Here is a 22,835-nt window from a genome sequence, read left to right as displayed (position 1 = left end):
CCCTCCCCATTGCCTTGTTTGGGCCTGCCCCACAACAATCCAGCAAGCAAGGGCTGTTTTTTTATGGGCTTTAATTGAGACAGGGATACAGGTGTGGATTGTGAAGCCAGGGAGTGAAGGTGTGGAAGCCAGGGAGTGAAGGCTGCTGCAGTGCTGGGGGGCCACTGGGGGTCAGATGGGGCAGGTTGGTCACCAGCTAGCGGTGCTGTTGGGGCTCAGGCTGGCAGCAGCTGCTGGGTCTGCCTGGAAAAGATGAGGGATGAGCATGGCTGAGCTGTGGGAGACCAGGTAACACACAGGGGGGACATGGGCCTGGCTAGCCTCACACTGAGTGGGTAGGCACCCCACAGGGCTGGGTGGGGGATCCCCAGTTGGTGTGAGGAGAGCAGCAGCCCTGGGAAGGGTTGTGGAGGGGCTGGGGGCTCTGTGGGGTGATGTGGCTTTAAGCTCCCCCATACCATCCCACAGGGCTGGTCTGAGCCCCAGTGAAGGCAGGACTCACCTAAGCAGCATCTGCCATGCATTTGTCTGCAGGAGGAAGAAACAGGGAGATCAGCTCCTCTGGGGGCTGTGGGAACTCAGCCCCCCTGAGGGATCCTGAATGGGGGCACCCCTTGGCTGGCCCCATAGAGAGGCAGGGACAAGCCAGCAGGGTCTCCTCCTTCTCAGTCCCCCTGTGGTATCTCACCCCCTACTCCCCAACACCATCCCTGTGCTCCCTGCTCACCCGTCTGGGGCAGGATGAGGATCTCGTCGTCTGTCAGGCCCTGCTCCCTGGAGAACTGGGTGAACATCTCCAGGCGTTTGGGACTCAGCTCCTTTGTCCGGCCTGCAGTCAAGAGCAGAGTGAGAGGCAGTCCCCCCACACCCACCAGCACAGGGGCATGGGCAGCCCTGCAAGAGGGTCCTGACCCAGCCATCATCCCCCCAAGGTCACCCCAGCTTGGGAAATGACCCTAACCCTGCCCTTCTCCCATGAGACAGACATCTGGGGGGCGTGGACAGCATGGGGGTCTGGGGGCAGACATACTGTAGAGCAGCACCATGGTGGAGGAACCAGTGCTTTTGGAGATCTGGGTGGCCACCAAGGCGTACTCTTCGTAGTTGGTCTCCACCACATGGATGTTGTGCTTGCTGCCCCAGCCTGTGGGGACACGGGGCACAGCTCAGCCCTGAGCTCCAAATCAGCCACAAGGCAGGAGCAGGGACAGCAGGATTGTGAGCATGTCTGGGGCTGCCTCACGGAAGCTGGGCACTCACGTGGGCTGGTGTAGCTGAACCGCCCCGGCTGCTCTGTCTTGGTGTAAAGACTGTTCCTCGTCACGCACTGGTCACCCCTGGGAAGCAGAGCAGCAGGGGATGCACCAGTGGCCACCCCCAGTACCCCCTCCCCGCTCACCCTCTCCCCATGCCCCATACTTGGGGTACGTGGAGGTAACTTCCAGGTTCCCCTCTGCGGTGGTGGAGATGATGGTGGTGCACATCTTCATCAGGTGCCTCTTCTCCTTGAACCAGTTAGAGTTGGAGGCCAGACCGATGCTGTACCATCTCCCTGTGAGCTGCACACAAACTCCACTCAGCCCCAGCTGGGCACAGACCTTGTCTCACCCATCAGCACCACCAGCCCCAGCCCACACCATGTCCCTCTCCTCTGGCAGCCCATTCCCTACAGCAGGACAGTGTCCCAGGGCTCTCATTTTACAGGAAGATGCTACAGCTCTTGGCAACCACAAAACAAGGAAATCCCTGTTTCATGACATGTCGTTCACTGCCCTTGGGTGTTTCCTTCTTCTTCACCCCAAGCTCAGGGAGTGTGACAGGATTGCCTCACTCTGAGATACCATTTCCATCCCTCTGGGGGTGTGAGGATGGGTCAGGACACTGGGTCCAGCATGGCTCATTCCAGTCTGGTGTATGGAGCCAGCAGTGTGATACTCCTGAGGGGAACTGCCCCCCTTGGAGAGCAGCTGTGCTGGGATCACCCTTGCACCACATCCCAAACCCCTGCCCTTGCAGGAAGTGCCTCCCTCCATGCCCATCACCTCTCTGGGGTGGCTATGTTCCCCAGGACTTTTCCAGGGGAGAAGGGATGTAGGGGATATCCCAGCACAGCAGCCCTTGTTTTTTTGTGGCCCTGGGCTGGGGTCTTTGTTGGGGAGGGGCTCTCATGGCCCATTTCTGTGCTGTCAGACTGAGATTGCATTTCTCACTCTCCCCTGTTAGGATCCCGGTGCATCCACACCCACTCCACAGCACAGCAGCAGCTTGGACCCATGCCTAACCCGGGGTCCTGCCCCACAGCCTGGAGCCTCGATGCTGGATCCCTTCCAGAGCCACCAAACCCAGGTGCTGGGAGGTCCCCAGGATGGGAAGCTGCATGTGCACCAGTGCGAGCCTGGGCCCCCATCCACCTACACCACCCCCTCCCCACATTTTCAGGGCAAGGATCCCCCAAAACACCCCAAACCTCCACAGAGGTGATGCCGGTTGGCCTGGGTCACCTTGTCCTGCTGGAAGTCAGCCTGGACAGGAATGCTGTCCTGGGCGTGCAGTGTCCCGAGCAGGGCCAGCCCCAGGATGCCGAGCAGTGTGGTCTGCATGGCAAAAGCGAGCTGAGGCGAGCTGAGAGCTGGAGGCAGAGCGCTGCAGTGCTGGAGAGTTTGTCAAGCCCCTATTTATCATCAGGCGTTGCGGGGGCCCCCGGGGAGCCAGCCCTGCCCCAGCCCTGCTGTTATGCAAGCTGGAGCAGGACAGAGCGCTGAAGCCAAAGGGCAAGCAGGGGATCCTGTGAATGCTTCCCTCCTGTTAATACGACATATTTGTTACAGGGTGCCAAACTGCTCTGCAGTGAAAACAGCCAGCGGCCAGTGCAATGGCTGCCCTGCCCCCAGCGCTGCTGGGCTGGGGCGGAGAGCAGCCCACGGAGAGGGGCCAGCGCTGCCCCATCCACGCAGGGTGGCCTCACTTGGATCCAGAGTGGGGCTTCAGTGACATGGAGGAAATGTCCAGTGCCTGCCAGGTCCCAGCCCAACCCACAGGACTTGACACCTGCGTGTGCTCCTGCAGGACGCCCTCCTTTGCCTTGACTCAAGTACCTGCATCATCCAAGGAAGTATCTCTGCTGGCCTTAGCACCCTTGGGGTGCGTCCCACTGGTGAACCGGGGAGCCCCATGTTCAGCTCCCTGGGGACCAGCATGCAGCCAGATGCACCCTAGAACTTGACACCCCACCCGCCCCACCACCCTTTGCCAAGAGGGGCTGGAGACGCCCTCCCCCTTGGTTTGGGGTCAGCAGTGGGTGTTAAGGTGCCCCCTCAATCTGGGGACACCCCTGCAGGGTGAGGGCAGGGGATGTATGCTGGGTGCCAGCAGCAACGCCCACGGGTCTGGCAGGGTTTGGGCAGGGCTGGCCATGCCGGGCAGAGCCCCAGCCCCGCGGCGCAGCCCTGCCAAGGTGCTTTACGTAAGGAGCATGTTTTCAGAGCAGCTGGTTTTCCCCTGGCAGCCCCCCCTTAAAATTCCCTTCCCCGCGCCCTGCTGTGAGGCCGCCCTGCCCTGCGCACCCTGCGCCTGCCCGGCCCCGCAGATTTATGAAAACAAAACAAAAGCTGAGCAGGCAGGACTCGACATCACGAGCGCCTGGCTGGGGCCTCGCATGCTGGGCTAGGGCTGTCTCCCCCGGAGCTCACCCTCAGGGTGGTGGGGGGAACTCTCTCCATCGGGCACAGAGGCAGGGAACACCCGGGGTGTCACTGTCATCTGGCACTGCAGCAGGAACACAAAGTCCCCCCTGCTGCCAGGTACCCCCAGCTCCCTACCCAGGTGCCAGAAGGGGGTGCCCAATGGATATCCGGGTGGTGCTCGCCTGTCCTGGGGGTGGCAAAGCTGGGAGCCAGCCCAAGGACTTGGGTGGCAAAGCTGGAGCACTTGGGGGCATAGGGGAACATACCAACAGGTGGCAAGGGGCAGAAAGAGCAGGGCTGGGGGCAGGATGGGCTATCTGGACTGTGGGTCCCCGCGGCGGCTTGACACAGACCCTTGGGCATAACCTGGGTGTTTGCACCCAGAAATGGTTTAACCCCAACGACAGATGGGCTGAGCTGCTATGAAGGGTGTGGAGAATCCTTGGGGACCAGCCCAGCTCCTCGGGGCTCTCCCCTTACTCCCTTATCTGCCTGCCCGGTGCTGCCACTTTGGGGTGCAGGTAAAATGAGCTGGATCCACCACAGCCCAGATCTGTCAGGCTCGGGGGGCGGCCGGGCTGGACACGGCCGCCCCGCACCTGGGTGGTGGGAACAGGGGCTGGTTCTTGGCACATCACGTGGCTTCCCTTACATAATTCCCTGATAAACAACATGTGTTACCAGTTCCCGCTAGGATTGCAAAATGCTGGTGCTGGGGACAAAGGGCTGCTCCCCCCACCGGGGGCTGCGGCAGTGGGGGGGGCTGGGGCCCCGCACTTGCCTGCTGCTGGGCTGCTCCCTGTCCCCTCCTGAAGCCAGTGGCAATGGTTACAGCTCGCCTGCAGTGCGTGGCAGGATGGCCTTGGCCAGGCTCCACACACAGGGAGAAGGGGTCAGATGAGGAGCTGCAGCATTGACCCTGCAGCCCCCCCAGTCCCCTGCCTGTCTCTCTGAAAAGTGCTGGCTGTGCAGGCAGGAGTCCAGCACGGGCAGCAGCTACTCGGGGAATGAACTCTGCAGGGCTGGGGCAGGGGAATGGGGTGTTTCCCAGCCCTGGAAATGGGAAGCAGGATTGTGGGACTAAGATTTCCTCCCCTGGGGTCCCTGAGTGATCTCTCAGCTCTTTGGGGGAAAAGGCAGATGCTGTGCTCTACCTCAGTGCCCCTAAGTCCATGCCCCCTGTGACCCCAGGCACGGTGCTGTTCCACTCAGTGCTGGGCCCTCCCTTGCCCCTGCGAGCTGGACCAGGAACCACCACAATTCTGCCCTACTGTCCCATGGCTGAGGAAGGCTCACAGAGAAGGTGGCAGGGGTCTGCATGCACAGCCCCCCAACACCCCCATGGCAATTCCCAGCCAGGAGCACATGTCCAAGGCACTGGCAGCCCATGGTGGAGGCAGTGCTGGCCTGGCTGGGGCAGACCAAGAGGTGACTGGCCTGTACACAGGCTCTCTTCTCTGAGGCATTTATTGGGGTGTTACTGGCTCCTGCAGGAGAGTGGGGCACAGAGCAGAGGGGGGGCACAGGACAAGGGCAGACGCAGCTGCCAGCACAGCTGGAGGGGCTGAGGAGGCCCAGGGCTGGCTCCAGAGCTGTGGAGCAGCAGTGGGAACTGACAAAGTGTGGTTCAGGTCTGTGTGGCCATGGGCAGCTGGTTGAGGTGAGGGCTGAGCTCTGGGACCCCCTGGCAACTCCATCTGCACCTACAGCTTCGTTTCTGGAAGGAAGAGAAGTGCTGAGGGGCTTGGGGGGGTCCAAGCCCAGCACAGGGCTGGAGACCTACCTCTGCCTCACCAAGCACCAATGACAAGTGATGGAGCTGTCCCCAGGAACCCCAGCCTTCACTCCAGGGTGCCCCTGTGCCAGGACATCTCATCCCAGATCAGCCTTCACCCCAGGAAACACCAATATAGATCCATTGAGCCCAGTCTGACCCATGTGGGGGGTGAGTGGGGTTTGCTTTGCCACAATGTACCTGATGCCCATTCTGAGTGATGGTTTGCCACACAAGGGCACAGGCTCTATTCTGGGGAATGGTCTGGCATGGCCTTTCCTGTGCCAGCCCGGCCCTCCCACATTCCTGGGGCAAGACCACACAGCCATGGTGCAGCATGGATCTGACCCAGTGTGCCCACCCCACTGCCAGGGCACCCAACTGGTGCCCAGTGTGAAACCAAGCCTGGCACATGGGGGTACCCAGCGCATCACCCAGCATCCCCAACTCACCATCGAGGACATGAAACTCATCTGTAGAGTCACAAAACCCTGCAAGAGACAGAGCCCAGGGGGATTACCTTGTCTGGGACTGGCACCCTCCAGCCCCTGCACCCCCAGGACATTGCAGGGCACAGCCCCATCCTTGCATCTTTGTCCCTGGGGTGGCCAGAGCATTGGGACAGAACCCACACAGGTCTCCCTGAGGACCCTGTGCCACCCACCATAGGTGGGGAAGTAGTAGGTCACATCCTCACTCAGACCCACAGCCCTGACGCGCTGCTCGAACTTGTCCACGACGGCGTCACTGACCTTGCTGGTCCGACCTGCATGCAGGGAGACACCATCAGTGGCTTCAGGCCCTACCTGGCCCTGGCCCGAAGCCCCCCATGTCCCTACACAAGGCTCAGGGTGAAGGGGCCTTTCAGCTCAGAGAAGTGGGTTCCCAGTTCCCCCTTCACCCGCTCCCCCACTCCCCCACAGCATCTGGGGACAATTCTCCAGCTAAGAGTGACCCCCATTCCAATGTTGGGTCCTCCAAGGCTTCAGCTGACCTCTCCAGAGTCCAGCACAGGTTTCCCACCCCTGTCCTTCACCTGCCATGAGACCCCGAGCCCCAACCTACCATAGAGCTTAACAGAGATGCTGCGGCCCTTCTGGTAATAGAGGATGACGAAGCTGCTGGGGTCAGTCTCACCCACCACCACATTCACTTTGCTGCTTTTCCTACGGCCTGGGAAGGACGAGAGAAGATAGCCCAGTTAGTCCCAGTCAATCCTGGTTAGCCCCAGCATCATCCAGGGACTTCATTTCACCACAAGCCGGGTGTACAAGGGGTGAAAATCAGAGCCAGAGTGGGAGAACCCCACAGGCACCAGCCCAAGGTGTCACCTGTGATGGCATCCAGCACTTAGGGACCCAAGACATAAAATACTGGGAGTGCACTGGGAAGAGGGGCATTGGTACCAAACCCTGCTGAGACCAGGACTGGGGAGCTCCAGCAGCCTCCTGCCACCCCAGACCAGTCTCCCTCACCCTTCAGCAGGAAGTGTCCGGGGGCCTGGGCGGGAAGGTAGTGCTGCCTGATTTCCCAGCACATCCTGTCCCTGCATAGGGAGAGAAGGAGGAGGAGATGTCAGTACAGGCTGTGGAGGATCTTCCCGGATCCCTGCCCACCCTGCCTGCCGAGGCACACATGCTGTCTGTGTCCTTGGGACTTTGTTTTCTCCCCAGGGAAAGATGTCCCAGAACACCGGGGAGACATTGTGAGAGATGCTGAGCCCAAAATCTGCTGAGCCCAAGGAGTCCCTGCCACCTCCCTGCAATGCTGAGCCTGCTCAGGACCTCAGGACTCACCAGGCTGGGGAAAGTGCTCACAGTTGTGCTGAAGGTTCCCATCCTCAGACATGCTGCCTCTAGGATAGTCCTAAGAGCCAGTCCTGGGCTGGGCAGCCTTGGAGCCACCACATGTCTCAGTTTCGCCAGCCTGGCTGTCCTCACACTGACCAGCCTGGGCACCCCCAGCTCAGCTTCGGCTAGTGGATGTGGGGGTGGCAGGGTGTCCATCATGACCAGGGCGCCCATCGTGGCCACGGCTTTGACTACAAAACTCCTTGGAGGGTATCCCACCAACACCTGGCTCTGGGGCAGCTCTGTCCTCTTTGGAGTCTGTGGCCAGGGCACTGGCACTGCTTTCAGAGTCCCCATCCTAGGGCACTGGTCCTGTTCTGACCTGCCTGCAGCATCCCTGTCCCTGCCCACGGCCCCTGTGCCTGGCATCACTCACAGCTTCCTGAAGGTGCTGATGGCCAAGCTCTGCCCATCCAGGATGGTCATTGTCACTGTCGTGGCCTCCAGCTGGTGGCTGTGCTCTACCAGGTAGCTGCAGTGGGAGGCCATGCCGACCAGGAACCATTTCCCTGAGAGCTGCATGGCACAGGGTGGCACCATCTACAGGGCCATCAGCTTGGGGTGCCACCACTCAACCACCCTGAGCACCCTCCCCCTCACTTGGCACCTCTGCCCACAGCCTGTTCCTTAGGAACTGTTCCTGTTCCAGCCTTGCCACAGGGCACAACTGCCCTTCAGGTGCTGGTTGGTGGGATGGCAGGGCAGAAGGAGCCTGGCATGGGGACAGGCTGGGGGTATGTAGGGGATGTCCAAGGCACCTGCCCATGGCTCACACTGCCCACAACACTGTGGGCACCCCAGTGCCACACTGGGTGTGTCCTGGGCATCACATTACGCTGCAGCCCCAGCTTGGCCCCGCCAGCAGAGCCCCGAGCTCAGCCCAAGCCCCAGAGTGAGGGCACCTGCACCGGCCCTCCGGCAACTCCAGATGGGTGAGGACGGGGGTCCCTGTGAGGCTCCGGCCCCAGCGTCTGCTCTGTGGGCAGCTCTGCAGGCAGTGCCGGGACTGAGCTGGGCTCTGACAGCCCTGGCTCTGTGTGTGGGGCACTGAGGGGCTCGGGCTTGGGGGACGGGCTGGGAGGCTGAGGCTGGGGAGGACAGTGGGGGTCAGAGGGGGACACGGGACGGGCTGCAAGGGTGGGCCTGGGGAGGAAGGGCACAGGGGGTCAGCGTTGGACAGGGATGCAGGAGGATGGGCTGCAAAGCTGGGTCTGGGGGGGACACCGGGGGTCAGCCCTGCAGGGGCACACGGAACAGGAACCACCGCGGCTCCCTGCGGCCTACCCAAGAGCGGGGGCAGCGGATGCCCACAGACCCCTCTGCCCAACCCCTCACCTGGTGGAGGTTGAGCCCCTCCTGAGCCACCACTTTTTCCAGCGCACTCTGGGGAGGGGGCGGCCGTCGCCTCTGCGCCGCCCTCTGCCCCCGCGCCATAAGGAGCAGCCCGAGGAGCAGGAGGGTGCGCAGGGCCGCCATGTGCTGGTGTGCGAGGCTGGCGCTGCCGGGAAGCGGCGGGGCCAGGCGGGCACGGCCGGGAGCCAAGAGCCCTTGTGGCGGCCGGACGGGGTCATTGCCGGGGTCAGCGCGGGCCGGGCTGGAGCCCAGAGAGCGGGCTCGGACGGGGCCGGTGGCTGAGGAGGGGCCGGGCGCGGGGACGCCCGGGCTGGGCGGGGCCTGCTTGGAACGGGGCGTGGCTTATCGGGACATGGGCGTGCCCCATGGGGCGTGGTCCATGGGGGCGTGGTCTGACCGGGCGGGGCGGGGCCGCGCTGCCGTTGCAGGGGCACTCGTGAGCGATCGCGCTGCTCTCGGCTCGCTGCGCCTGGCACGCTGCGGAGAGCTCTGTGCTCGAGCCGTCGGGGCTGCGGCCGGACGTGCCCAGTGATTGGGGAGCGCCGGGAGCGCCGGCCGGAAGTGGCGCGGTGGGGCGGGGCCAGCGGAGCCGCTGAGGTGCGGGGGGACAGCGGGGACACCGGGCACGGCTCGGGGGGCACCGAGCATGGGGGACACCGGCCAGTGGGGGACACCGGGCACGGCTCGGGGAGAACACCGGCCATGGGGGACACCGGCCAATGGGGGACACCGGGCACGGCTCGGGGGGAACACCGGGCACGGCTCGGGGGGCACCGAGCATGGAGGACACCGGCCAATGGGGGACACCGGGCACGGCTCGGGGGGAACACCGGCCATGGGGGACACCGGGGAAACCGGCCACGGCGAGGGCGGGACATCGGCCACGGGCGCCACCAGGGCACCGGGCACGGCACGAAGGGAGCCGCGGGGAGGACTCGGGGGAGCCGCGGGCTCTCGGCGAGTGCGGGTCCCCGTTCCGGGCCTGACAGCAGCACCCCGCTCGGTTCCAGGCGCGGCGGCAGAATGACACGATGGACGCGGGCTGCCCCCGGCTCCCAGACCCCGTCCTGTTTGAGATCTTTCTGTATCTGGACCACGCTGACGTGCTCTCGGTGGGGCTGGTCTGCCAGCAGTGGCACGCCGTAGCCCGCGACGAATTCCTGTGGAAGGAGCTTTTCTACCGCTACTACCGCGTGTCCCGGGATGTGCCGCGGCACCCAGGTGCGCTCCGGGGCGCGGGGCTGATCCCGGGGGCGGCACCTCCGTGAACCCGGGACGGAGTCTGTGCTCCCCCTGCTCTGCCCGCCGCTGTCGGATTGGTGGAACCCCTGAACCACGTTGCCTCAGCTGTGTCACGGTGTCGTGGGCTGAGATGTGCACGGGAGGGGCTCTGGGTCTGCCCCTCAGAAACGAGGGTCTGAAGGGCTGAAAATGCTTTGCCTTTCCCTTCTTTTCACAGAAAGATTTCCTGAGCTCTCTAGGCAGGTGCTCTCTGTAGCTGCTGTCCAGGGAGAGTCCGGGAGTCTTAGTGAGTCACCAGATGCTGCTGCATCCCAACCTTCATGGGATCGGTGGAATCACTGTGGGCTTGGCCTTTCCGGGACTTGGCAGCCCCTCTGCTGCAGCTCTGTCCATTCTCCAGCTGGACCAGGCACTGCCACAAGCACCGTTGGCTGTGCAGGGACACCTGTGCCTGTCTGCAGGATATGTGGCTCTGTGGCAGCACTGGGGACATGTGCTGAGTCAGCAGCTGCCCCACAGCACCAGGGCAGGTTGGACTTGATCTGGGCTCACAACAGGAGCTGACAGAGCCTGGCAGGGCTGTCCCTGGCCGAGCTGTCACAAGGCTTGGGGGTGGCAGTCGTGTGATCACAGCTCTGCTCCCTGCTGAGCATCCAGTGCTGGAAGCAGTTTGGTGCAGTTTGGAAGGATGAGTCAGCTCTGTCACACCAGCTGAGACCTGGCAGCAGAAGCCCTTGCTGCCCAGGGGGGTTTCTCTCCAGGCAGCCCATTCCCGGTGCGTCGCAGGGTGCGGGAGGGCTGTGCAGGGGGCCTCCAGCTGTGGCTGAGGGAATTGGATCCTGGGCTGTGAGTTGCAGTGGCTGCAAAAGGGCAGGAAGAAATGCCAAGGATCAGGCAGTGGGAGGCGATCTCCTTGCAGCAGGAGCACCGCTTCAGAAGGGCACTCGGGGGAGGTGGATGTCGATGGGATTCCTCCAGGCTGTGTGACTTTGCTCTTGCAGACCATAGGAGCTCCATGGGGCTGAGGATGTTCGCTTTAGGGTTTTTCTGAAGTCTTTTGACCAGGCTTGTTCCCTCCCAGCCTTCTGGAGCTGCTTAGTCAGCTGCCAGCCCTGTTCTTGAGCACTAATTAGGATCAAGCAGTTGGTGTAGCTCAGTAACGTATTCAGGCACCTCCCTGGCTGCTGGAGCTGTGGGCACCCTGCACAAGGCAGCAGGACAGGGACAGCTGGCAGGCGTGGGCAGGGGCTGGAGCATGAGTTTGGGGAATATCTCTGCCATCCTGGCTGCCCATGGCAGCCCCATGGTTAGAGGAATGATATCCAGTGGGTCTGTAAGATGAAATGTTGGGTTTGCTTGGCCAAATGGGGCCTGCCCAGGCTTTTCCCAGCTGGATGGGCTAGGACCAGGAGGTTTGGAGGGGGTTGAAGCCTCGAGCAGCAGTGGGATGTGCTGGCAGCAAGCTGGTCCCTGCCTGCAGTGTGTTCCAAAAAATCCTTCAGTCCTGTTCAGTGTCACTAGGAAAGTTGCCCCTTGTCCATATACATGTCTAATCCTCTTTGCTTCTCTGGGATTTGCTGCTGCAAGAAGTCTGTAGGCTGCCTGGCTGGGCCCTTCATTAAAATTTTCTTTATTTGTTTTTTATTGTCCATCAGCAAGACTCCCGTGAGTGTACCCCAGGCTGTGCTCAGCACACTATGCCCAGCTTCTGTTCTTCTCTTTCATTTTTTCAAGTCTCTTACCTCATGGAGATGGTTTTTTCCTGGTCCCAGACCCTTTCTGGAGTCATCTTAATTCTATATTAAACAAGACAGAGGTAATTAGTGCAGAGCTGGGTATGGTGAGGAGCAGCTTCCTAGCTTCCCTCTTGTCCCACCTGGTTGATTTGGTTGTGCTGGCGCACGTGTTCCTTCTCAGGACTGTTTTGTCCTGGGCAAGGTTTTGGTCTGACAGCCAGCACCTCTGCCCAGGCTGTTCCAGCAGGGGCTGTGCTGCTTTGGGAAGCAGAAGTGTGGTGCAGAGCTGTGTGTGTACTGGAAGAAAGGGGTTTTTGTGTGTGGGAGGAGGGAAGCTATTGAGGAAAATGCTGAGGGCTGGTGGCTGAGCTGCAGCCCTGGATTGGTGACCCAGCAGAGCTCCCGGCCTTGCTCTCAGGAGCCAGGATTGGTTTATTAAAGCCTGATGCCGTGTTTAGCCCAGCTCTGCTTCCCTCCACTCATGCTTCTGTCCCATGTCCCTGCTCTGTGCTGCAGGTGCCGTCTCGTGGTACGATGAGTTCCAGAGGCTCTATGACACCATCCCTTGCGTGGAGGTGCAGGCCCTGAAGGAGCATAGTGACCAAGTTTTGCACCTGAGCTTTTCCCACTCTGGCTGCCTGTTTGCATCATGCTCCAAAGACTGCACGGTCAAGGTAAAGTGGTAGGTGCCCTGTACAGCTCTTGCAGCCTTGGTCCAGTGGCCCTGAGCAGCCTTTGGGAAGTCTGTGGAGAGGTTTGACCAGATGTCCCTGGACTTGATCTGGTTCCTGTGGGTGTTGAGCTGTCTTCTAAGCCATAGAACAAATGACTCTTGCAAATGTAGCCTTGAGGGCTGTGTGTTCCAGCTCCAGCATGAGTGTGTGTGGAGGTGGCCGAGGTGCTTTGCTTTCTAGGTGCAGATCAGTGTCCTGTTGTGCCCTGGGTCTGATGAAGACTGGGGAGATAATGATCCACTGCAGTGGATCATGTCTTCCCTGAGTGCTTGTCCTGGGAGGAATCTGTCTGAACATACTGGAAACCCAGCTGTGATAGCACCATTCACTTCCTGAACACCTTCTCCTCTGGCCAGTGGAGCAGCAGTTCTCCATTTGGCCCCTCTCCATTTTCTGTCAGGGGAATGGACAGGGATGTGGTGAGTGGGAGGCAGTTAAATGGGGTTTTTGATACTGTTTGTTTTTCATGTCCTGGTGAGTACTGGCAGAACAGATAAAGCAGAACCACTCTGAGCCTTCTCAGCAGCTTCCTGACTGTCCATCTCTCTGTAGATCTGGAGCAATGAGCTGGACATCTCCCTGCAGCACAGCTCCAACATGAGGCCATACAACTGGAGCTACACCCAGTTCTCTCAGTTCAACTCTGATGACTCCCTCCTGCTGGTATCCGGTGTCTTTGTGGGGCCTCACAACTCCTCCTCGGGGGAGATTGCTGTGATCAGCATGGGTAAATGGGGCTTCCCTGGGGCTCCCTGGGGCATATGAGTGCTGGGTGAGGGAGTTCCCTTCTCCTTTGGGTGGGCAGTAGCCTTGTCTCAGCTCGTCCTGACCCCTGACCTAAAGGGTTCCAGTCACAGTTCTAGAGGGAAAACCTCACAGACAGCCTTAACTCTATTTGGGTCATACAGCAGCACTTCAAGGCAGTGTTTTGTGTATGTACCCTCACTTCTCTTCTAAGTGCCAATCTGGGCAAGGGTTATCCACATCACTCATCTTGAAGCCCCTGCCTCTGGCATATGTGGTGCTTGGCATATAGCTACAAAAACTCGGGATGGTTTGGGTTGGAATAGATCTTAAGGCTCAGCTTATTCCAACCCCCTTCCACTGTCCCAGGTTGCTCCAAGCCTCATCCAACCTGGTCTGGGACAGTTCCAGGGATCCAGGGGCAGCCACAGCTGCTCTGGACACCCTGTACCAGGGCCTCCCCACCCTCCCAGGGAACAATTCCTTCCCAATATCCCATCCTTCCCTGCCCTCTGGCACTGGGAAGCCATTCTCTGTGTCCTGTCCCTCCATCTCTTGTCCCCAGTCCCTCTCCAGCTCTTCTGGAGCCCCTGTAGGCCCTGGAAGGTGCTCTAAGGTCTTCCCAGAGCCTTCTCTTCTTCAGGCTGGACACACCCAGCTCTCTTAGCCCATCTCCAGAGGAAAGTGGCTGCATCCAGCTCTTGGGTCACCTTTGTGGCCCTAGTCTCACCCTTAGGTCTCACAGGGCTTTCTGAGGTGTTGTCACCTGAGCCTCTTTCACTTCTGCTGCAGCTCTGTGTATGAGGCTTATCCCCACTGTGTTATCTCACATCTTTGTGCAGAGTCCCACAGTACCAGCAATCAGCAGTGCAGCAGGAAGCAGGAGTGCACAGCTGCCTTGGCTGGAGAGGCCCCAGGCTGCAGGGATGGGAGGGAAATTCTGTATGTGTTTAACTCGTTCTTGTCCCCAGGGCCTGCTCTGGGCCCCGCTCAGGGAAGGGGCGGGAGGTTGAATTGCTCTGTGCTCTGGCTCAGTGCACTGCCCTGTTATTTTGGTTTCCTTTGTGCAAGGTATCATCACACATCTCTGGAGAAAAGAGAAGTAATCAGTCTCTGTAGCAGTGGCTGGGAGCTGGATGGGGGTTGGCCTCTCCTACAAAGACCTGGATCCACTTCCTCTGTCCCACACGGTTTCTCCAGGGCTCTTGCTGGAAGTCACTGCCTCACACTCATGTTTCCCTTCCAGAGAACTTCACGCTGCTTTCCAGGGTGAGGAATAAGCCCTATGATGTGTTTGGCTGCTGGCTGAATGAAACCAACTTGATATCAGGCAATCTGCATCGGATTGGGCGCATCACCTCCTGCTCGGTGCTGTGGCTGAACAATGCTTTCCAGGTGAGCTGCCTTCCTTCCAGTTTCACAGGCCGTGCAGCTTCCTGCTGACTCCTGGGGGAGGGAAGGATGGCTTAATCCTCCTGTCCTCCCTGTTTGTCTCCTCTGACTTGCCCTCAGGATCCTGAGCTCGAGGCAACCCTTGCATGAGGTTTCTCCATACTCAGTGTTGTGATGCTCACAACAATATTCTAACTCTGCCCTCAGATCTCATTAACTTTTGCTACATTATTTAGGCTGAGGTGTTGGCTGCAGTGCTCCACAGCGTGCATTGCCCAAAAGCAGGGCCGCTGAGGTCCTTGATAGTCTGAAGCTGGTCCTGGGCCTGCTGTAGCCTGGCATGTGTCCCAGCAATGGCCCTTCTCCCACTTGGTAGCTCAGGGTGTTCGTGTGAGCTGGAGGCCAAGCTCATTCCTGCCTGGCTTTGCTGAGGTTTCTTGGGCCAGGTGCTGCCTCTGATTCCATGATGAGACTTGGAGAGCCGAGTGTGTTGGGCTCAAACTGCTTGTTCACTCCCTAGCACTTGGGCTGCTGAGTCGTATTCCTCATATTTTGCCTCTGTTTCAGTGCCACACCTGCAGATCCCCATGTTTTGTGATTTTAACAAGATGCTGACCCCAGGTAAAATCCTCTAGTAGCAGAGAGACCCTTCCCACAGCCACATCTCCATGCTACACTGAGCCATTACCCCAGCATTACACCTTCCATCCCTGAGAGGCCAGGAAGGACCTTGCCCATAACAGGGGTGTGGGAGTACAGCTGCAGGCTGGGAACAGTGAGGCAGAGAGGGACCTGCTCTGTGTGTCTGGAGCAGATACTAAGCTGCCCCTGCTGAGGGATACAAGCACACTCCAGGAGCACAAGGATTCTCTGCCGCTGCTGTTGTGGACCAGAGGGATCCCACTTCATGCTTATCACAGAGGCCTGTTCCTGAAATCCTTGTCAGTCATAGAATGTAGAGTATCCTGAGGTGGAAGGGACCCACAAGGATCAAGTCCAGCTCCTGGCCCTGCACTGTAAAGCACCAGGTGGCACCAGCTGATCACCTCAGTGTATGGTGGTAGCAGGGCTGCCCAGCTGCTGTGCTTCCTTGCTCCACTGCTGCCTGCCTGCAGGAACTTTTTCTCTTGCTCTGTCTCCATCCAGGATAGGAAGGAGCTCAGTAGAGCTGACAAGCCTGAGGCCTGTTCTTGTGTCAGTGCCCCACACACGGTGTGGAGGGATCCGTGGGGGCTGGTGTCACTGCGCTAGCTCAGGTCTTGGTTTGAACTGTGGGAGTGACTTGCGGTGGTTCCTGCTTACTTCTCCCCTCTGCTCGCAGGGCATTGAGTCTGAGAATGTGAATGTAGTGAAGAGACTGTTCAAAATCCAGAACCTGAATGCCAGCACCATCCGGACTGTGATGGTGGCTGACTGCAGCCGGTACGATTCCCCAGATCTGCTCCTGGACTACGAGGAGCAGCTGGCTGCTTCCTCCACCTGCCCAGTCTTTGATCTCGGCAGTGACAGTGAGGAAGAAGGGGCCAAGCCCAAGCCGCCTCCAGAGCCAGCCGTACAGGAATTGCTGGATGCCGGGGGTGTGCCGGCAGAGCATGGGCTGCAGCAGCTCTTTGATGGTATCATGGAGGGCCGCGTGAGGCCTGCCATGACTGAGACAGAGCTGGAGACAAAGGTGGCCGAGCTGTTTGTGCGAAACAGAACTAAACCACCTGAGCCAAACCTGCTCCCCACAGACAGCAACAGCAAGACAAAGTACCTGATCTTCACCACAGGATGCCTCACCTACTCCCCGCACCAGATCGGTAAGGCTGGGTCTGAGCCTGGGACAGCCAGGACTCCCTGGGGGCCTGGGCTGCAGCTGCACTTGGGATTTGGGTCAGGAAAAGACTTGGTCTTTCTACTGTCTGTCTGTGAGGTGTGAGCTGGGGTTTGCTCTGGGTTCTGAGAGGCTCCATCACTGAGGGGAGTTTCACCTCCTCCACTTGCCTGAGGGTTGTTTTGTTGCTGCCAGCATGACACGTGGCCAAAGTCATGGCAAGGGCTGAGCAGAAAAGCAAGAAGAAGCTTCTGGTTAAGGACACCAGCCATGAGCAGCAGTGGTTGCAGGGGCAGGACAGCAGTTGCCCTGGAGGAGTATGTGGAGGGTCCTGTTCTCTTGTGGGGGTAGACAGGGCTGGTCTGAGCAGCATGGAGTTGATGTGTGAGTCATTTGTGCAGTGCTCCTGCCCCTTGCCTGCCTCCCCTCTGCCGTGGGTGGGAGCACCCTTATGTGGGCATCCAGCCTCAGTGAGACACTTGGGACTGGGGAGGTTTCCAAGGGGATTATTCACTGCCCCAGGCAGCCTTTGTGTGGTGAGTGAGGTTGGGCAGGTTGCAGCCTCCTCCATTGTACTCATGGGGTGCAATGTGCAGTGGGTGCAGCATGCGCCAGGCCGTGGCATTGCTGATGACCTTGTCCTGTGTTAGGATGTCACTTGCTCTCACCTCGGACATTCTGTTAAGACAACAGGTCTAGCAGAGCCTGAATTTACAGGAAATCCTGCAGGGAGCTCCTCAGTGGGGAGCAGGAGTAGGGAGACTGGCTGTTTCCCCAAGAGACCCTAAATCTAGCAGAGAGGTGGAAAGTGCCAGGAGTGTGGGGAAGGAGGGAGCTGTTCCCAGACAAGAGTGCTGTGAAGCCAGACAGTTTCAGTTCTTTTCACTGCTTGCACAGTTACAGCCTTGCTTTTTTGCTCTCCTGACTTTTCCATGACATGGTCCCACACCAGTACAGCCCAGTAAGGCGGGGGAAGGCAGTTTCCAGTTCCTGTAAGCAACTTAGTGTTTGCCCACCTCAGTTAGGAATATGACCTGGACTGAATGAGCTCTGCTTCATGCTCCTGCCCGTGGGCTGGGTTTGCAGACAGCCAGGGTGACTCAGCCCTGGGCTGAGCTGAGGTGGCACCTGGATTCCCTGGGCTGAGCCAAGGCTACCTTGCAGACTGCAGCCTGCCACACACCGAGGCCAGCCTTTGGGCTCCTGAATTCCTCTGCAGCCTCCCAGGGCTGAGGGATTTGTGTGAGGCCTTTGAGCTCTGTTACTCCCTGGCTGGCAGCCAGCACTTGCAGTACACACTGCTGCTTGGAGGGCTGGGCACTGGCTCAGTTCCTGTCCCACCATGAGTCACTGCAGTGTCATTTGCCCTTTGGTTTGTGTGCAGAACTGGCCCTGTGCACCTGCTCTGTGCCCACAGGACCTGAAGGAGCTCACTCTGTGCTCACCTCTCACTCTATGCAGTGCTGCTCCAGTGTGAACTCCTTGAGTTCCCATTTCTCATGATGATTCCAGGTTGAGCACCCTGTCCTGCTGACTCATGTGTGTTTGAGTTTGGAACAGGGAGCATGGTGCTGTGGAAGTGAGGATGAAGATGCTGGTGAGCAGCACCAGTGGGGTGGAAGAGCACCAGTCCTGTCCCAAAGGTCCCAGGCTCAGGGGCAGAGATATTTGGAATGGCCTTGGACTTGAGCTGTAGTGGAGTGTCACCTGTGTCTTGCTGGGCTGCAGGAGAGGGCTAAAATCAAAGGTGTTGTTAGCAATTCCCGCAGAGGGGGGATGGGATGGGATGGGATGGGATGGGATGGGATGGGATGGGATGGGATGGGATGGGATGGGATGGGATGGGCCACCTTCCAGCTCCCCCTGGACCTGCTGAGGATGAAGTCTGTGTGTGCCCAGGAGCTACTGAGGCTCACAGGGATCCTCCAGGAAGCCGTTGGGGATGTTTCATTTGTGGATCTTGTTTGTGTTTTGGACCTTGGCAGAGCTGGAAGGGGATAGGGCTTGACCCATCACTTGTCTCATTTAGTCAGGAGGTTCAGAAGCTACAAAGCACTTGAGCACAGTTTGTGTTTAAATGTCTATTCTTTGAACTTTCTGGGACAGATCCCCACATGACAGTACTTGACAGTGTCAGGGGAAAATCCTGCCACAGCCAGTGCATCTGCTGGGCTGCTCCAGGCTGGCTACTGCAGAGAATGGGCCCAGCCCAGGGAATCATTTAGGAGAAAAACCCTTCTACAACTGGCGTGTCTCCTGGGCCAACACAGCTTCCATGTGCTCCAGAGAGGGGCTGAGGCAAGGTTTGGCTGTACCTACAGGCACTGGGATCTCCCTGTCTGGGGTTGGATGTGCCAGGACCTTGCTCATGGGCAAGATCCTGGCCCAAAGCCCACCTGGTGAGCTGAAGGAGCCTGGCCAGGACAGCAGCCCTGTCCCAGACCTAGCAAGCTGGTTCTCCTTTCTTAGCCGCACCAAGGGAAGCCCCTCCCTGAAGCCTGGGAGCTCCCCCCACCGTGCTGGCAGCAGCCTGTGGAACTGCCTCCCTCTGCTTTCTGTCCCACAGGGATTAAAAGGATTCTGCCCCATCAGATGACGACCGCAGGGCCAGTGCTGGGGGAGGAACGGCGCTCGGATGAGTTCTTTGACTCCCTGGATCACGTCATCGACATCCACGGGCACATCATTGGCATGGGCCTCTCCCCTGACCACCGGTGAGCACAGAGGGCTTCAGCAGCTGCCAGGGTGGGCAAGAGCTGCTCACAGGCTCTGTGGGGTGACCAGGACATGAAGTGGTGGATGGATTGGGTGCCTGCTGATCCAGGTGGTGATGGTGTGTTACTGCTGAACTTTGCCCCCAGCTGTGGCAGGAATGTGTTCCTGAGCCAGCTCAGGACAGGGTGACACCTTCTAAGAGTGGAGGAGCTGAGGAGCTAAGAGGCATGCAGGAGCTTGGAAGGTGACACCTTCTAAGAGTGGAGGAGCTGACACCAATGTGTCTTGTTCCTGAGGTAGAATTCTAGGATGGTTTGTGTTGGAAGGTAGCTTAAAAACCACCTAATCTTCACCCCCTGCCATGGGCAGGGACACCTTCCACTATTCCAGGCTGCTCCAAGCTCTGTCCACTTGGCCTTGAACACTTCCAGGGATGGGGCAGCCACAGCTTCTCTGCGCAACCTCTGCCAGGGCCTTCCGACCTTCATAGGGAACAATTTCTTCCCAATATCCCGTCTAACCCTGCCCTCTGGCAGTGGGAAGCCATTCCCTTTGTCCTCTTTCTCCATTCCTTGTCCGAAGTCCCTCTCCAGCTTTTTTGGAACCCCTTTAGGCCTTGGAAGGGGCACTGAGGTATCTCTGTAGCCTTCTCTTCTCCAAGCTGAACACTCCCATCTCTCCCAGCCTGGCTCCAGAGCAGAGAGGCTCCAGCCCTTGGAGCATCTCTGCGGCCTTCTCTGGAGTCCAGCATCTCCACATCCTTCTTGTGCTGGGTTCCCAGAGCTGGAGGCAGCTCTGCAGGTGGGTTCTCACCTGAATGGAGCAGGGAGGCAGAATCCCCCTTAATGTGCTGCCCAGAAGACAGCCCCATCCTTAAAGATGGTTTCAGTGAGATTAGAGAGGTGTGACCTGACCCCTAGAGTCACCTTTCAGGTGCAGTGGTCCTTTCCAGACATGGCCAGGAGTATTCCAGCAGCCTGTTCCTGTTTCAGCCTGGATTTCAGTGAGCTGGGCTGCAGGTTCCATCCCTGCTGTGCCATGGGGCTCTGTGAGCTCTGGTGCAGTGCAAGTAACCCCTCCCTGCCCTCCCCAAGGTACCTGTATGTGAACAGCCGGGCCTGGCCACGGGACTGCGTCATCTCAGATCCGATGCAGCCGCCTCCTATCGCTGAGGAGATTGACCTGCACGTGTTCGACCTGAAGACCATGAAGGAGGTGAAGCGAGCGCTGCGTGCACACCGGGCCTACACACCCAATGAGGAGTGCTTCTTCATCTTCCTGGACGTCAGCAGGGACTTCGTAGCAAGGTGAGGGGGTGGGCAGGATCCTGATCCTGCATCTGGGAAGGCCTGGGCCTGTTGCTATGGCGAGACCAGGTGAGCAGAACACTCCTGTGTGTAGGAAACAGAGCAGGGAGTGGGATTGGAAAGAACAGAGGGACTGACTTGGGAAGTGCTGATAAAGGGTGGCTGCCCTGGTCCTGCTGTAAATCCCTGAGGAAAGGGTAAATCTGGGGGCTGTGGTGTGTTTGGTGACAGGTGGCAAACGCCCTTCTTGGGGCTGCCAGTGCTGTGGGGTGAGCTGAGGGGCTCTGGATCCCAGAGGGAGTTGCCTGCACAGGATGAAGCTCCTGGAGACAGGGGCTTGGGTACCCTCTGCCCCCATTCCTGCAGAAGGACAGGGGTGGGAAGGGCAGGGTGTTGGGGCTGCTGGGCTGACACTGGGACCAGTGGGACACCCTGACCACTGTCTCTCCACCCCAGTGGGGCAGAGGATCGACACGGCTACATCTGGGACCGGCACTACAACATCTGCCTGGCCAAGCTGCAGCATGACAATGTGGTGAACTCAGTGGCATTCAGCCCGGTGGAGCAGGAGCTGCTGCTGACAGCCAGCGATGACACCACCATCAAGGTGTGGCGGTCCCCACGGGCTGTGCGCATCCGGCAGGCCAGGAGGCCCCGGCCCAGGAAACTGCTCTTCTCCTGGCTCTTGAACCAGAAAAGCTGAACCCAGGTACATCTGCTCCTGCAGCTTCCTCACTGCAGCACCTCCTTCTGAGCTCACAGAACCCTGAGCCCTGCACGGAGATGAGGCACACAGATCCTATGGCTGAGCCAGGAGGGGCCCTGGCAGCAGGAATTGCCTCCTCCTTGAAGCATTGGCTTCAGACAGGACATAAGAGCTGGGGCCCTGTTGTGGTTCTGTTGGGCAGCAGCTGAGCTGGTCACTGCAGGGTGGGCTCCCACAGCTTCTCACCAGCATTGCTACTTGGGCATAGCTCTCTGGGCGAGCTCTGGGCACAGGGGACACTGAGGCATGTCCAGCGTGGGTCTGTGTAAGCTGGGGACGTGGCCAGCCACACTGGGAGCCGCCAGCTGCAGAGTGCTTGGCAGGAGCCACGGTGCATCTGTGCTGCCTGACTGCAGGACTCTCTTTATATTGGCGTTTTATTTATGTGTGTTTGTCCCAAAGCTCCACAGGCAACTCGTCTGGCTGCTGCGGAATGTCAAGTGCCTCTGCCCCATAGCACGTCTGCCCAGGAGGGCAGCAGGGACTGGGGGCAGCAGGGCCAGGGCTGGGAGCCTGACTGGCCCCAGGGTCTGTGTATTGGTATTGCCAGTTTCCAAACTTGGTGGGGGGAGGGCTGGTGGTCACATGGCTTTGCCTGTCTTCCTCTGAGTAGCACTTCAATAAGCTATGGATCGGGAACGTATTTATTGTGGGGGATCTGCTGTCCCTTTCTGGGGTACCTGTGAGGACAGCTTACCTCCTGCCTATGCTACCCAGTCGTGGCACTTTAGGTTCTTTTGGTATGTTCTCTGTGAATAGGTGTAGGCACCCACAGGTGCTGCAGGTATTCATTCACCTGCAGGTGATGGGGATGGAGCCCTCCTGCCTGCAGTGACAGCTGAATAAGCTGCCTGTCCCTGGGGCTCACCCGCCATGGAGGGGGTCAGCTCCTCCAGGACCCCATAGGCAGTGGGGAGGGTCACTTGGAGTTATTATGGACTCAGTGGTGTTCACTGTCTGTCCCTTGAGCTTCTGTCCCTGTAGCAGGTACCCAAATGTCAGAGTCTAAAATTAAGCTCTTAATATTGACCTGGCCTAGATGGGGCCCTGAGGAGCTGCTGTCGCTCCTGGAAGCAGGGCTGGGAAGGAGCTGCAGGGGGAGGCATTTTGGGGCCCCCTGGAAGCCCCGGGGCAGGTGCCTGTGCCATACCCAGTCTGGGGTCGCTGATAGACCTGGCAGAGGTGGCAGCTTCCATCACAATGGCACTGATAGCTTTAGCAGCCTCTGCAGCAGGAGGGTCAGCACCTGTGTCCTGCTGTGCCCCAGCTTTATCCAAAACCCCCATACTCAGGTTTTCTGTCATGAAATTAGGGGTTCTTTCCTGTGTGTGCACACAGGCTCCACATCCTGCTCTGTCCAGTCACATAGTGAAGGAACAGCCTCCCCTTCCTCCCCCAACTGTGAACTCTCCACCTGTGGCTCGGTGCAGCAGCGAGCAAGGCACTGAGGTGTTGTTTGTACTGAGTTTTGCTCTTCACTCTGGCATTGAATAAATACTCTGCTAAAGCATCTCTGTGATGTGAGCTTGTTTCTCCAAGCACTGCTCTGCTGAGGCAGAGCTGAGGCCAGGACTGTCACAGGGCTGGGCTGGAGCACTGCAGGAGCTGCTGCCCAGCCTGTGGTTACCTGCCCTGGCCGGGGGAGTGTAGGTAGAGAGCTGTGAGCAGCAGGAGAGAGGCAGGGGATGGCTGAAGAGCAGCAAGCATCCATGGCAGCCAGGGC

At 59.1% G+C, this 22,835-nt stretch overlaps 3 protein-coding genes and 1 long non-coding RNA gene across 8 annotated transcripts; 1 reads left to right on the top strand and 3 right to left on the bottom strand.

The window, feature by feature from the left end:
* Nucleotides 1-54: 54 nt before the first annotated feature.
* PTGDS (prostaglandin D2 synthase) lies at nucleotides 55-2,637 on the bottom strand. Its single transcript, XM_053996653.1, has 7 exons — nucleotides 2,502-2,637; nucleotides 1,420-1,559; nucleotides 1,261-1,337; nucleotides 1,031-1,144; nucleotides 728-829; nucleotides 503-528; nucleotides 55-243 (listed from the first exon to the last, which is right to left on the bottom strand). The coding sequence occupies exons 1-6, from the start codon at nucleotides 2,598-2,600 to the stop codon at nucleotides 503-505; spliced, it is 558 nt and encodes a 185-aa protein (XP_053852628.1). The 5' UTR covers nucleotides 2,601-2,637; the 3' UTR covers nucleotides 55-243.
* A 64-nt stretch (nucleotides 2,638-2,701) lies between these two features.
* On the bottom strand, nucleotides 2,702-8,976 carry C8G (complement C8 gamma chain). Of its 2 annotated transcripts, none has more exons than XM_053996652.1 (7): nucleotides 8,643-8,976; nucleotides 7,684-7,823; nucleotides 6,933-7,003; nucleotides 6,523-6,630; nucleotides 6,122-6,223; nucleotides 5,910-5,948; nucleotides 2,702-2,802 (listed from the first exon to the last, which is right to left on the bottom strand). In XM_053996652.1, exons 1-7 carry the CDS (start codon nucleotides 8,781-8,783, stop codon nucleotides 2,732-2,734), a joined length of 672 nt encoding a protein of 223 aa, XP_053852627.1. In that variant the 5' UTR covers nucleotides 8,784-8,976; the 3' UTR covers nucleotides 2,702-2,731. The 2 variants fall into 2 exon arrangements, with proteins under 2 accessions (XP_053852627.1, XP_053852626.1); XM_053996651.1 differs by lacking the exon at nucleotides 2,702-2,802 and adding an exon at nucleotides 5,133-5,400 and having other exon boundaries at nucleotides 8,643-8,878.
* Nucleotides 8,977-9,208: 232 nt separating this feature from the next.
* FBXW5 (F-box and WD repeat domain containing 5) lies at nucleotides 9,209-22,622 on the top strand. Of its 4 annotated transcripts, none has more exons than XM_053996553.1 (9): nucleotides 9,209-9,257; nucleotides 9,671-9,881; nucleotides 12,155-12,312; nucleotides 12,925-13,099; nucleotides 14,363-14,511; nucleotides 15,830-16,310; nucleotides 18,891-19,038; nucleotides 20,134-20,346; nucleotides 20,803-22,622. In XM_053996553.1, exons 2-9 carry the CDS (start codon nucleotides 9,692-9,694, stop codon nucleotides 21,047-21,049), a joined length of 1,761 nt encoding a protein of 586 aa, XP_053852528.1. In that variant the 5' UTR covers nucleotides 9,209-9,257; nucleotides 9,671-9,691; the 3' UTR covers nucleotides 21,050-22,622. The 4 variants fall into 4 exon arrangements, with proteins under 4 accessions (XP_053852528.1, XP_053852529.1, XP_053852531.1 ...); XM_053996554.1 differs by lacking the exon at nucleotides 9,209-9,257 and having other exon boundaries at nucleotides 9,562-9,881; nucleotides 20,803-21,055; nucleotides 22,451-22,622; XM_053996555.1 differs by lacking the exons at nucleotides 9,209-9,257; nucleotides 9,671-9,881 and having other exon boundaries at nucleotides 12,208-12,320.
* Nucleotides 11,521-12,140, bottom strand: LOC128817755 (uncharacterized). The gene is made up of 2 exons (XR_008440275.1): nucleotides 11,779-12,140; nucleotides 11,521-11,698 (listed from the first exon to the last, which is right to left on the bottom strand). It is a non-coding gene; the product is annotated as an uncharacterized LOC128817755 (long non-coding RNA).
* Nucleotides 22,623-22,835: the final 213 nt, after the last annotated feature.

Source organism: Vidua macroura, chromosome 21, assembly GCF_024509145.1.
Source record: "Vidua macroura isolate BioBank_ID:100142 chromosome 21, ASM2450914v1, whole genome shotgun sequence".
Lineage (NCBI taxonomy): Eukaryota > Metazoa > Chordata > Aves > Passeriformes > Viduidae > Vidua > Vidua macroura.
The sequence above is the reverse complement of the archived record's forward strand: the minus strand, read 5'-3'. Positions and strand labels throughout refer to the sequence as shown.

Bases quoted from the DNA above. Each gene is read 5' to 3' on its own strand.
- PTGDS (XM_053996653.1), bottom strand. From the start codon at position 2,600: ATGCAGACCACACTGCTCGGCATCCTGGGGCTGGCCCTGCTCGGGACA. The intron at 1,560-2,501 runs GTGACCCAGGCC...GTTTGTGTGCAG, and splicing joins CTGACTTCCAGCAGGACAAG to CTCACAGGGAGATGGTACAG. The intron at 1,145-1,260 runs GTGAGTGCCCAG...GTGTCCCCACAG, and splicing joins GTTCAGCTACACCAGCCCAC to GCTGGGGCAGCAAGCACAAC.
- C8G (XM_053996652.1), bottom strand. From the start codon at position 8,783: ATGGCGGCCCTGCGCACCCTCCTGCTCCTCGGGCTGCTCCTTATGGCG. The intron at 6,224-6,522 runs GTAGGTTGGGGC...CCCTGCATGCAG, and splicing joins CATCTCTGTTAAGCTCTATG to GTCGGACCAGCAAGGTCAGT. The intron at 5,949-6,121 runs GTGGGTGGCACA...TGTCTCTTGCAG, and splicing joins CTACTACTTCCCCACCTATG to GGTTTTGTGACTCTACAGAT.
- FBXW5 (XM_053996553.1), top strand. From the start codon at position 9,692: ATGGACGCGGGCTGCCCCCGGCTCCCAGACCCCGTCCTGTTTGAGATC. The intron at 13,100-14,362 runs GTAAATGGGGCT...TTTCCCTTCCAG, and splicing joins GATTGCTGTGATCAGCATGG to AGAACTTCACGCTGCTTTCC. The intron at 20,347-20,802 runs GTGAGGGGGTGG...TCTCCACCCCAG, and splicing joins AGCAGGGACTTCGTAGCAAG to TGGGGCAGAGGATCGACACG.